The sequence below is a fragment of the Brienomyrus brachyistius genome, chromosome 10, assembly GCF_023856365.1.
Source record: "Brienomyrus brachyistius isolate T26 chromosome 10, BBRACH_0.4, whole genome shotgun sequence".
NCBI lineage: Eukaryota > Metazoa > Chordata > Actinopteri > Osteoglossiformes > Mormyridae > Brienomyrus > Brienomyrus brachyistius.
Genome location: NC_064542.1, coordinates 14,050,893 through 14,063,071, shown reverse-complemented (window position 1 = coordinate 14,063,071; position 12,179 = coordinate 14,050,893). Strand labels below are relative to the sequence as shown.

The 12,179-nt window shown below is 42.1% G+C and overlaps 1 protein-coding gene and 1 long non-coding RNA gene across 6 annotated transcripts; one reads left to right on the top strand and one right to left on the bottom strand.

Annotated features, from left to right (window-relative positions):
- The first annotated feature begins 220 nt into the window (after positions 1–220).
- On the top strand, positions 221–11,390 carry ache (acetylcholinesterase). 4 transcript variants are annotated; one of them, XM_049028179.1, is made up of 5 exons: positions 221–442; positions 5,296–6,751; positions 6,974–7,166; positions 7,563–7,741; positions 8,413–11,390. In XM_049028179.1, exons 2-5 carry the CDS (start codon positions 5,329–5,331, stop codon positions 8,532–8,534), a joined length of 1,917 nt encoding a protein of 638 aa, XP_048884136.1. In that variant the 5' UTR covers positions 221–442; positions 5,296–5,328; the 3' UTR covers positions 8,535–11,390. The 4 variants fall into 4 exon arrangements, with proteins under 4 accessions (XP_048884136.1, XP_048884134.1, XP_048884137.1 ...); XM_049028177.1 differs by having other exon boundaries at positions 221–465; XM_049028180.1 differs by lacking the exon at positions 221–442 and adding an exon at positions 465–598.
- Positions 4,619–5,220, bottom strand: LOC125750410 (uncharacterized). Of its 2 annotated transcripts, none has more exons than XR_007400332.1 (4): positions 5,121–5,220; positions 4,956–5,065; positions 4,736–4,845; positions 4,619–4,680 (listed from the first exon to the last, which is right to left on the bottom strand). It is a non-coding gene; the product is annotated as an uncharacterized LOC125750410 (long non-coding RNA). The 2 variants fall into 2 exon arrangements; XR_007400333.1 differs by having other exon boundaries at positions 4,642–4,680; positions 4,736–4,790.
- Positions 11,391–12,179: the final 789 nt, after the last annotated feature.

Sequence of the window (12,179 nt, the reverse complement as noted above, 5' to 3'; positions counted from 1 at the left end):
TCTTCCTAACAATACATATGCATGCATAAGTATTTAAAATTTTCACATATTATTACAATTTTTTATATATTTTCACAAGCAACTAGCATATAATAAATATATTGAGTATTTTTGTACCTTTTCATCATTTCTGTAATATTTACAACCCTTAAGGTGTGGGATGGTAATTCTCGCGAGAAGTACTTTTTTTCTTTTTTTTTATTCTAAAGGGTTTATTATGGGCAATCCTTTGCCTCCGCTGTAGCAGTGCAGCGCGCACTGTGTACTCATTTACATATAATGCGGCGCTGAGCGACGTTAAGCATTTTGGTCTCTACATTGCCACAGTTCCTCGACTCAGTCCATTAACTCCAGTTCAACAACCTCTTCAGTCCAGACTGGAGCAGCAGTTACCCCCACTGAAGGACGAAGACAGAAGGGAAGCAAAAACCAACGCGGCTGAGTGAGTTTATCAGCCAGGGACAGGTATAGTAATTCACACCACGGACGGTTTACCGCAGGCGTCTCGCTTCAGCCAGAAAAAGAACAAATCGAAACATTTTTTAACAAATAGAAACACAGTCTTTAACTTGGAGTCTTAAATCGAGGACAGAAAGCGGTATGGGAGATTTTAACTGTGTGTGACAGCTCGTGCATGTACTGTTGCATGTGTGTTGCTACGGAGTAGTGTGCTCGTAAGCGTTTCTGCACGCATCTGTTTTGCCAGCAGACGCCCAGTCTGTCGTACTCCCGAACTGGTGTAATATGGAGACCTTCATCGCATATAATCAGGATTATGCCGCGATTTCGCATTGCAGGTGTGGCTCTGTTTTCGTCCGACATTTGTTAGTGATGTAGTAATCTGTCTTATTCAACATGCAAAATTGAATTTCGGTGTGCAATTCAAGTATGTTTTAGCAATGCTTTTTAAATGATCTCATACTATGATCATTCTGCAATAAATGTGATTAAATTTAGGAGAAGAATGTTGCCATACGACAATTTTTTTGTATTTTTATAGCGCCTACTAATAACTAAACAGCATCAACCAAACGGATTGTGGTGGAGTCAACCATATTAAATTCCAGCTGTCACCGGTTAGGTTTTTTTTCGAGCTCATCCTGCGTGGTGCTGTTTCTGCGTTGCAAAATTTTGTTTTTCATTGCAGCATATCAAACATCGTGGTGCAGAGTAATAAACAATAACATCGTTTTGATTTGTCTAGCGTGACGTGAAGAGTAACCAACACCCAAAACAAATCATTGAAAGAAGAGTGATGTAATTGCCCTTTCCTTATGTTTCATGGTGCAGGGACACACGCGCACCGTGAACCTTAACTAAAATTAAGCCTTGTTTACGTTCACCAACTGCCTTCTGTCTCCTATTTGTGTCCCCATCACTTCTGCTCAAGTGGTTCAGACATCTTGTGAACCTTACCGAATATACTATTTGTTATTAAAATATTAAAACTTACTGAGTGACAAGAACCGTTTGTGAGCGCTGTAAACCAGTTGTTATTCTAAGATAAACTATGCAACTAATCTGACAAGAAAAAAATGATCAATTTACAGTGCGTGCTTTTTTAAAGTGTTTTATACGTTAAGCAGTAGCTCAGCTACTTCATTTGTAACTTTTTATTAAGGTATTAAGTAATATTTTAGATGAATATTTCCATGAGTAATTGTAATGCAAGTTGAAAGTAACATATGAATATGAATCTTAATACCACATAGAATTATGATTTGTTTGAGCTTAACGTATGATTTATAATTTTACTGTGCATGTGAGGTGTAGTTTAATTTTTTTTTTTAAGTTTTAATTCTTAGTTTTCATGTCGACCTTTCTCAGCCTTCTTAATTGCTATCATCTGATCACCTGTCATGATACAAGTAATTTATGGCCCTAAAAAAAACTGTTGGTAACGTTACTCTTCTGTGGAGGAGGGAAGAAGAGATATAAACGATTGAGATTTACCGGTTAGAGAAATTATTTAGGAAATTGTGCCAGCATGTTGGACTCCATGTTGATTATAAGTAACAACCTTTTTAATTTATGATAATTGCGCTACATTAAATAGGCCTAGCTGTCTGGTTCGGGAAGTGTGTCCGTGTGTGAAATATTAGATGGATGGAGCATGAAATGGAAAATTCCACCGATTCCTGGGAGGCTCGTCAAACTGTCAGCATTTTGAAATGTACAGCGGGGTCTGTCATGTCACAGGGTGGCAGATGGAAGTGAAGGAGACGGTGCCTGGGGAGCTTGTGCAGTAGTGCGGCGAGCAGCTGTGCTGTTATGGGTCTGACCCACCAAACTGTCATATTCTTTCGTTTGTTTGGGTGCAGTTTTTTGTGTCATTGAATTGTAACAAAATAATTTGCTTCCTAAATATTCCCTTGGAATGCAAGTAAGAATAGAATAGAATAGAATAGAATAAACCTTTATTATCCCACGAATGAGAAATTTAAGTGTTACAGAGCTCTTATACAAAAGGAATATAGAAGAACAGAACAGGTAGGTCAGTCGTCCATATTCAAAATTTAAAATATAAAAAATTTACAAGAAAAAAATGTACAGAGATATGTACACAAGTGTGTGTGGGGGGGGTGAATGATCCTGGTGAAATATATACGAGTGTGACTGGAGGTTTGAGGTGTAGGATTTTGGCACGGAAAAGCTAAAGAAGTGTGATACCTAGGGAAGAAAATGGAAGATAGCAGAGTGTATATGAGACAACAGGCATAAAAAATAATATATAAGCAGAAATAAGAAAGCCTGTAGCTGGCAGTCTAGGCCAAGGTTCCTATGGCAACAAGAACAGGGTTCAGGCTAAGGCTCAGAGGTTGGCAGTGAAGTGGGGGAGGCGTCGAAGTTTGGGTATTATTTGTATGTACATATCAGGACTGAAAGCATGTGTTGCGATTATATATTATAGCAACATTTAATCTTACGTGGGTGTGAGTTACAGTAAGGGAATGGGTCTGTAAGAGATGCATGTTGCATGGGTGTGTAATCCCAACCTGAAATCAATCCGCCTGCCAACTTCTTGCACAGATTCCGGGATCTAATTTGGGATAGGACATGCACAATCCCTCCCTCTCCTCAGCCACACTTCCTCCCGTCAGCTGTCCTCATAGATATTAATAACGCCATTGAGACACATAAGCTCACACCCCGCTACAGTTCTGCTTTCCCAAACTATATTCGAACCCCTGTCCTCGTCCCTTTGTCTGTCTCCTCTCCGTGTTCACGTGTTCCCGCTTTCCTTGTCCATTGACTTCTGATGTCAGGGTCATCATTACTGACCAGTAATATTTCATGTAAACAAATGACATAGACTGCATGAAGTGCATAAAAGCTATTTGATTTAATTCAGTAAATTGCACAGTACAGTTTGTGTATTGGGGTCTTATAGTGTAGTGCAGAAGGGTAAGAATACTCCTAAAACAAAATATATAATAGACTTCAACTAGTGATGAAAACAGTATTCTATAAAAACTAGAAAGGATTATGGCCTTGACATAATAAGAAATTATGGAATGCAAAAACTCAGGGGAAAAAAAACCGTAAATGTGATATTAATTGCATGATTGGTATAAATAAGTTATCTAAAAATAAACACATTACGAGTTGAGTGATAATCAACTGGTGCGGTTTTAAACATTTATGTTATAAGTTGCATGCCTTGTTTTTCATATTTAATTGATTACTCTAGTCGTTAACCACTTAGACACCCAGGGTGGTAGCTGACATAGATTTCGAAACTTATGATTATAAACTCAAAGCAGAGAAACGGTGAAATTCAGTCATAATGGGCACATAGGAGAGGGTAACCACATGGAACTATACCTACAGAGTCCTTATGGGCTCAGTATCTGATTCAGGAGAACCAGGCCTGATCCACAAGCTAAAAGGTTGGTAGTGAAAGCCATTCAGAGTATGGAGAGTAGATTAGCAATTTCATACAGACTCTAATGGATATCCTGATATTTGCAGGTCTGCGTCACTGGTGCAACACCACTGTAGCGTTTTTCGTCCGCTATCCAGTTTCTGAGCTACGGTGATCACTTCCTGTTTTGTCCTTGCTACTGTCTGTGCACTTGATTTTCAGCTGAGTACATACGCTATGCTCCTGACTCGTTAATAGGCCATGCTAAAGATGTCATCTTTTCAGTCCAGGTGCAGATGATATGTTTGCTTTTTTTCCCACATAAAAGCTGTTGATGAAACAAAACGTGGAAACTGGAATCCGCAAACAACCACATTTAGCGTCGCTGGAAAATATTAGAACGATCAGGAATATTGGGGGGGAAAAGCTAATAATACTTTTCAGGATTTAAAAGGCGGTATAGCAATTGATATGGACAAAGATAGACGGAGGTGACACCTCCAAAATAGGCCCCTGCACAGCTAAAGGGGACAGAAATAGCTTGGACTCACAGCTGCAGACTAAGTCATTTACCCCTTTCCCCCATGGTGCCCCTACACTAATCCCAATGTCATGGCAACAACACAACACTACGAATTACAATGAACAGCAAAAGTGTTTGTGTTTACCTACTAAGATTTTTGGATCTCTCATAATAGTACATTTTTAGTCAGTTAAAGTGTTTTTCTCTGTTGCCCTTTTGATAGGCACAGTCTCATACCTGCCTTTTGTTTGCGCTTTTTCAGATTGCCCTTTTATTAGGCACAGTCTCATACCTGCCTTTTGTTTGTGCTTTTTCAGATTGCCCTTTTGTTAGGCACAATCTCATACCTGCCTTTTGTTTGTGCTTTTTCAGATTGCCCTTTTATTAGGCACAGTCTCATACCTGCCTTTTGTTTGCGCTTTTTCAGATTGCCTTTTTATTAGGCACAGTCTCATACCTGCCTTTTGTTTGCGCTTTTTCAGATTGCCATTTTATTAGGCACAGTCTCATACCTGCCTTTTGTTTGCGCTTTTTCAGATTGCCATTTTATTAGGCACAGTCTCATACCTGCCTTTTGTTTGCGCTTTTTCAGATTGCCCTTTTATTAGGCACAGTCTCATATCTCCCTTTTGTTTGCGCTTTTTCAGATTGCCATTTTATTAGGCACAGTCTCATACCTGCCTTTTGTTTGCGCTTTTTCTGATTGCCCTTTTGTTAGGCACAGTCTCATACCTCCCTTTTGTTTGCGCTTTTTCAGATTGCCCTTTTATTAGGCACAGTCTCATACCTGCCTTTTGTTTGCACTTTTTCAGATTGCCCTTTTGTATTAAGCATTTGTTTATATATGTGGGTATATATACACACATACATAATCACTCTCCCTCTCTTCTTTTTTGTCTATCTTCAGCCAAAAGGAAGTTCCAAAACCAGTCTGAACATCATGAGGCACACATCTTTCTTCCTCCTGCCTCTCCTCCTCCTCCTCTGTCTCCTTCCAACTTCGTCTATTTCTCAGAGTGAGGGAGACTTCACCGTGACAACCCGGCTGGGACGCGTGCGAGGCGTGCGCCTAACAGTACCAGATCGGGGGCATGTGACTGCGTTCCTGGGCATACCTTATGCTGAGCCACCTGTAGGAAAAAGGCGCTTCCGCAGGTCAGAGCCAAAAAAGCCCTGGTCAGGAGTAGTTGAAGCAACATCTTACCCCAATGCTTGTTTTCAGTATGTGGACACTTCATACCCTGGCTTCCCTGGTATTGAGATGTGGAACCCCAACCGGGAAATGAGCGAGGACTGCCTGTACCTGAACGTGTGGGTACCAGCCACCCAGCGGCCCCATAATCTCACTGTTATGGTATGGATCTATGGCGGGGGCTTCTACAGTGGCTCCTCCTCACTGGATGTCTACGATGGACGTTACCTCGCTCACACAGAGAAGGTGGTGGTGGTTTCCATGAATTATCGCGTGGGTGCCTTTGGCTTCCTGGCCTTGCATGGTTCTACTGAGGCCCCTGGGAATGTGGGTCTGCTGGACCAGCAACTTGCCCTGCAGTGGGTGCAAGACAACATCCACGTTTTTGGAGGCAACCCCAAGCAGGTGACCATATTCGGAGAGAGTGCAGGGGGTGCCTCTGTGGGCATGCATCTCCTGATCCCCAATAGCCGCCCACTCTTCTCCCGTGCCATCATGCAGAGTGGGGTGCCCAACTGCCCTTGGGCTACTGTCAGTCCAGCTGAGGCCAGGAGGCGAGCTACACAGTTGGGTAAGCTGGTAGGCTGTCAGTTTAGCAATGACACTGAGCTGGTAGAATGCCTGCGCAACCGGTCACCCCACGAGCTTATCGAGCAGGAGTGGCAAGTACTTCCATTCAGTAGCCTATTCCGCTTTTCTTTTGTCCCCATGATTGATGGGGTAGTGCTACCAGACAGTCCCGATACCATGCTCAGCTCTGGAAACATCAAGGACACCCAGATTCTTCTTGGGGTTAACCAGGATGAGGGCACATACTTCCTATTATATGGAGCCCCTGGGTTCAGCAAAGACAACGAAAGCCTGATTTCTAGGGAAGACTTCCTGGAGGGAGTCAAGATGAGTGTTCCTCATGCCAACGACATTGGCTTAGAGGCAGTGGTTCTGCAGTACACAGACTGGATGGACGAAGACAACTCCACGAAAAACCGTGACGCCATGGATGACATTGTGGGCGATCACAATGTCATCTGCCCTCTTCAGCATTTTGCCAGGACTTACACCCAGAACATTGCCCTTCGTTCCCAGGCAGGGGCTGGTGGGCCCCCGGGAGGTGTAGGGCCCGGAGTTGGAAACTCAGGAGCAGTCTACAACGGCGGAGCTAACTCGCAAGGTATGACTAACGACAGTGAAATGGATTGGACTGTAGAGGTTATATCAGTGGATTAGAACCAGGCGACTTTGAGTTTATAATGCACATATTTATATTTATAATATAGAGGATTGTAATAACTTCTGAATTTAAAGACACTCAATAAAAGTCTCTAATAAATGAAATGCATAACCCTATTTATCTCTCTTCCTCTTTCTGTCTTTTCTAAACCAAACCACGCAGGAGCTATGTACCTTTACCTCTTCAATCACCGGGCCTCCAATCTGGCTTGGCCAGAATGGATGGGGGTTATTCATGGGTACGAGATCGAGTTTGTGTTTGGCCTCCCACTGGAAAAGAAGCTGAACTATACTGCAGAGGAGGAGAGGCTCAGCCGCCGCATGATGCGATACTGGGCCAATTTCGCCCGCACTGGGTGAGATGGACTGACAGAGTGGGAAGAGAATGTGGGTGAAAGGGACAGAAGAGCGGGAGTCTGGGAGCACTGAGAAGAGAAGAGTGGGCTGTAACAAGCTAAGTGGATGTTGAAAGCATGCAGTATAGTATAGATTAGGTAGAGGTGGGAGGGACAACAGTGCAGGGTGGATAGAGGTTGTAGAAATGGCTGTAGCATGGGCTGAGTGGATAAATGTAGGAGTAGCTCTAATCCAGGCCTGTCACATATAGAGGTTGTTGGCTGCGGCACAAGTGTAGCAGGATGCGGAGGATTAGAGCGGGAAAGTTGATCACTCAACAAGCCAGTAGTAGACCATAGAGGGTCAACAACAATTATGGATCATCAAAGCTAATCGGCTTCCGTCGTCTTCTCCAGTAATCCCAACATTAACACAGACGGCACCATTGACAGCCGGCGAAGGTGGCCTCTGTTCACAGCGAACGAGCAGAAGCACGTAAGCCTGAACATAGAGCAGTTGAAGGTGCATCGTGGCCTGAGGACACAAGTGTGTGCCCTGTGGAACCGCTTCCTGCCTCGGCTCCTCAACATCACAGGTACTCGCCACACTTTGTGTTTCAGGGCTATTCATGGTATATTTAGCAATCGGTGTGACCAATGTCAATCATATACATACAACAAATTATTATACACATGTTTTGTATATTATAATTATTGAAAAGTATTATTTGTATACCATACACATACATTTCAATATCAATAGAGTTTAAGTGCAGTAAATGCGACATCAATAAATACATTTTAGGATTTCATCCCCTTATCTATTATTTCAGTTTTATAATATTATCTGAAATTCTTCTTAATTTGGATATTATATTTAAAAACTGTGATTTTAACAGCTGGTGTAATTATTTTCACAAAACTCTCTTCATCTATTTTAGTTTCTGTTGAAATTGTTCCTTGTACTGAGAAGTTCCAGACACTGAGTGGTTTTATTTGACGCAATACACAATGATAGCGGGAAAAAATATGTTGAGAATCAGGCTGTTTTATCAAAAGGCTGACTGGTTCTGGTGCCACACTAGTGGAAAATGTCATTTGTGGCCTGTTTGGAGTCAAGTAAGGGGTCACTGGGATGATTTTGGCTTTGAGGACAAAGGCCTCGGAAATGAGGGGGGCTTTTAGGGATGCGGACAGGAAACATAAGACAAGTGAGATAGTGTAAGAAAGACCTCCCACACTTCTTTTCTCTTTTTTTTTCTCTCAGACAACATCGATGAAGCAGAACGACAGTGGAAGGTGGAGTTCCATCGCTGGAGCTCCTACATGATGCACTGGAAGAGTCAGTTTGACCACTACAGCAAACAGGAGCGCTGTGCGGACCTTTGAGTGGAGAGCAGAAAGGAGAGGGGGCGTGGGAGGAATTGATGGAATGAGAGAGGGTAGGGTGTAGGGTGACCGCATCACTCCATATTTTGATTGTTGGGACAAAAGTTGAGGCTTACTATCACAAAACCGAAAGCAATGACGTGACTGGCAGTAGAACACAGATTCCTCACAGATTTCTCCACGTTTTTTCTCAACGCATTTGCTACTGGTGAATCAGTCCAAAACGGTGATAGAGAAGGGGGCAATGTCCTCTGTGCACATCCAGTAAGAGCAGAAACATTGCCGTGTGCATCGTCAGACCTATGCAGCAATGGAGTGCTTTTCTGCTTTCAGTTTGAAGAAGCATGTGTTATGGAGTGGCACGGTTGACCGTAAGAATGAATTTCAGAGAATATCAGGAAAAGCTGTACGTTTTCAACCTCAAAAAAACTAAGTGCGAGTGCATGTATGTATGTGTGTGCGCCCGGGGGTGAGCATCGGTGCGCACATATTTGAGACAGGGGAACCCTCTTTCACTCTGATCCTCAGGATCCAAAAACTCAGTTGTTTTTAACTTAAGGATTTCATTTCATTTTTGTGATTCGTTCGTTTTGTATTATCTACCACTAGTTGGCACTGTTTGGTGTGTTGGTGTTTGTGGTGCTAATATGGCTGTTTTTCCCATGACTCCAGGCCGTTCCACTATTTATCTCGTCCGCTGTCTCTGTGTTTATTTGTCTCCAGGACAAACGGAAGCTATTGATCAGTAGCCATTTTATCACTGTGCACTCTAAAATAACTGCACTGAAGCACACTGCCGTGTGCAGAGTGAGGTCACTGTGTATGTTTGTGTTATTCACGTAAGCTTGTTCTGTTTTTTCAACCCCTCTCAGGTGTGTCCATATTCATTTTAGGTTTTTTTTTCCTGGCAGCAATTTTGTTTGTGCCACTGGTGTTGTTGCCGTGCCGGCAGATCGATAACATTCTGCTACCCCCTCATCCTTTAAGGGCGTGCTTCCTGTAATGCAAACGGGGGAGGGGGGATAATTGGCTTGGCACTGTTAAATGTGATGGGAGTTCTGTGTCAGGCCATTGCCTCAGGTGGGACTGACAGTAGCTGGCTTCTACAGGAGAGGGGGTCAGCGAGAAGATACAGACTTGTGAAATCTACCCCCTTTGCTCTGAACTGTATTTACCAACCGTCCTGTGTAGGTCCGTCGTCTGCATGCGTCAGTGTGAAACTGTGTCAAAGTCCAGCCCTTTCAGGAGTATTACTTATCGTCATGTCCGAGGTTGTGAATATGCGTTTATGTGGACTTATTATTTTGCTTTCCTGTCCATGTATGCTGACCGTTGCCAGTCTCACGCCTTGCCTGGTAGACAGGTGTTATTTCTTTACACTCCTGATGACACTGATGATAGTACCTGGATCAGTGACTAGTCTGCAGGTCTTGCAGTAGGAATTCTGGTTAGTCAGTCACCAGGAATGTCTCTCCTACCTATTGTAACAGGAATACTATAGCATAGATTTACGGTGTATTTAAAGTGAAAATAAAAATTTAAAAAATCAAGATTATCTATTAATGGAAAAGGGAAAAAATGTATGTGTGTGTGTGTGGGCGCATATTTTAACGAGTCTTGAGTGACAGCTGCTTAAGTGCCTCTTGTCTGAAAAGAGGCCATCCCATCCTTTTCTCTCCGTGAACTCTCCGCCATGCATGCCCTGAGCCCACCCTTGACTGCGTCCCTTTCCGAATATTGTGACTGTTATTTTCTGTATGGAATTATACAATACTGATATTGTAAGAACCGTGTATAACAATTGTCATTATTCTTATTATCATATTGACTCAGATGTTATGATTATAATGTTAGCAATAATTCAGTATTCTGGTTACTTTCACTTTTAAATGCAGTGAAACATTAGTAATGATGATGATCATGATTAGATTTATCAAGATGGGGAACAGGTTATGTATGAACAACATGAAAGTGCCATATTTCTAATATTGTTTTTCTTTTCTTTATTTTAACCTGCTGTGCAGCAGTTTTTAATGGCTGCTAGTATGTTGAATAGAATGGCATTTGCAGCTGATGTGACCATAAGCTTGCTGCTTGCTGATTGCTGATGCTACTTCCCAAACATGTTACGTAGTTTTATTATATGAAAAAAAGAAGTTTTATTAAAATAAAATGCTACACTTATGGTTCTGTCTGAGATGACGATGTAATGAGCAGATCCGTTGGCAGAACTGGGTGCCCCCCCCCCCCCCCCAAATTCCCCCCAGTTTCCAGTGGTCAGATCTGAGGGAGCTATAATGCATGGGGAAAATGCACTTATTTTAATGCACCTTTGTAACACAGAAGCAAAACTAAGGCAATGTACAAGCAACGACAGGACTACAGAAGCCTCCACTTCCATATTATTCCCATCACCATTACAACAAGCAGCATAGCTGTTTTTTTTATATATATCTGCGATACCCACTATCACTCTTTTCATTGTAGCTTATATTCCGCTGATGCATACAGCTTCAGCCAATCGCCCCCTGTGCCAGACTCTTCCTTTGGTGGCTGCTGTGTGCCAGTCTCGCTTTGTATGTGTGCCTTTGGCCTTTTGGGTGCTCTGTCTGAAGCCCTTCAAAAAAACCTCAATAAATACACTCAGTAAAAGCCAACAGCCCTACTGCCTCACTGTCTGTCTGGTCTCATTGTCTGCCCCCCCACCGTATTTTCTGTATATCATCTGTCTTTTGACTTATTTTGTTTGTGTCGTTTCTCTTTTTTTTCACAGTGCTTCTCTTCTCCAAGATATTTAACTCCATTGTGTTCGAATGCTTTGAATTGGCATTGAAAAGTAAACACATACAACACATATTTTGGTATCTGTGTGCCTATTGTATTTGCCTCTCAGTGCAAAGAATGAGAAGCTGTTCAGCACCCTCAGTGAATACTAATCACCCCAGATACTGTATAATTTCATTCCTAAGTAAATTCTTGTGATTCTACACAGCAGCCCAGTCAACATCTTCCACATGACTTCAGTTTCAGCTCAATAAATCTGTTGACTTATATTTTACATAGACAGTACATTTTATTGTTAAAACTAGCATGACATCCACATGGCTGACGACTTTTCATTTTGACAAATCAGCCTAAACACAGCTTTGCTAATAACTGGCTTTCTGCTAGCATGCACAAGAGACATTATTTCACTACATTCTGTGCCAGCAATGATTACATATCAGAGTCGTTCTTATCCACTTGCAATACAATTACTTTCAATAAGTTATTGCAAACCAGCAGTCCACTCCTGTACTACTTCTGAAGTTACAGGCATAGAAGTATTCGTGAAAGTGAATCAATTGTTTTCCTTGCATTCTTGAAAGGGTAGTAGAAGTGTTCCACCGTGGCGCTGTTTCCGACCATGATCGACAGATGGCAGTGTCGGCATATATACGCAAAAAGCTTGATTCAACCTGAAGTCCTTCAATGTTATTTTGAAATAGTGCATCTTGCACAAAAAGGGATAACAGCATAACTGCTCATAGCACTTAAACCCGTAAATTTCAAGCACATGCTGCCTGTCATGCAGACAAAAAGCTTTTTAAAATGCATTTTATTTTATTTTTAGAATCAGTAACGTGAATTCATGTTCAAGTTGCT

What these genes read in the sequence shown, in the direction of transcription:
- ache (XM_049028179.1), top strand. Translation starts at nt 5,329, where the DNA reads ATGAGGCACACATCTTTCTTCCTCCTGCCTCTCCTCCTCCTCCTCTGT. An exon ending in GCCAATTTCGCCCGCACTGG is followed by an intron (nt 7,167 to 7,562) that starts GTGAGATGGACT and finishes CGTCTTCTCCAG; the next exon opens with TAATCCCAACATTAACACAG. An exon ending in TCGGCTCCTCAACATCACAG is followed by an intron (nt 7,742 to 8,412) that starts GTACTCGCCACA and finishes TTTTTCTCTCAG; the next exon opens with ACAACATCGATGAAGCAGAA.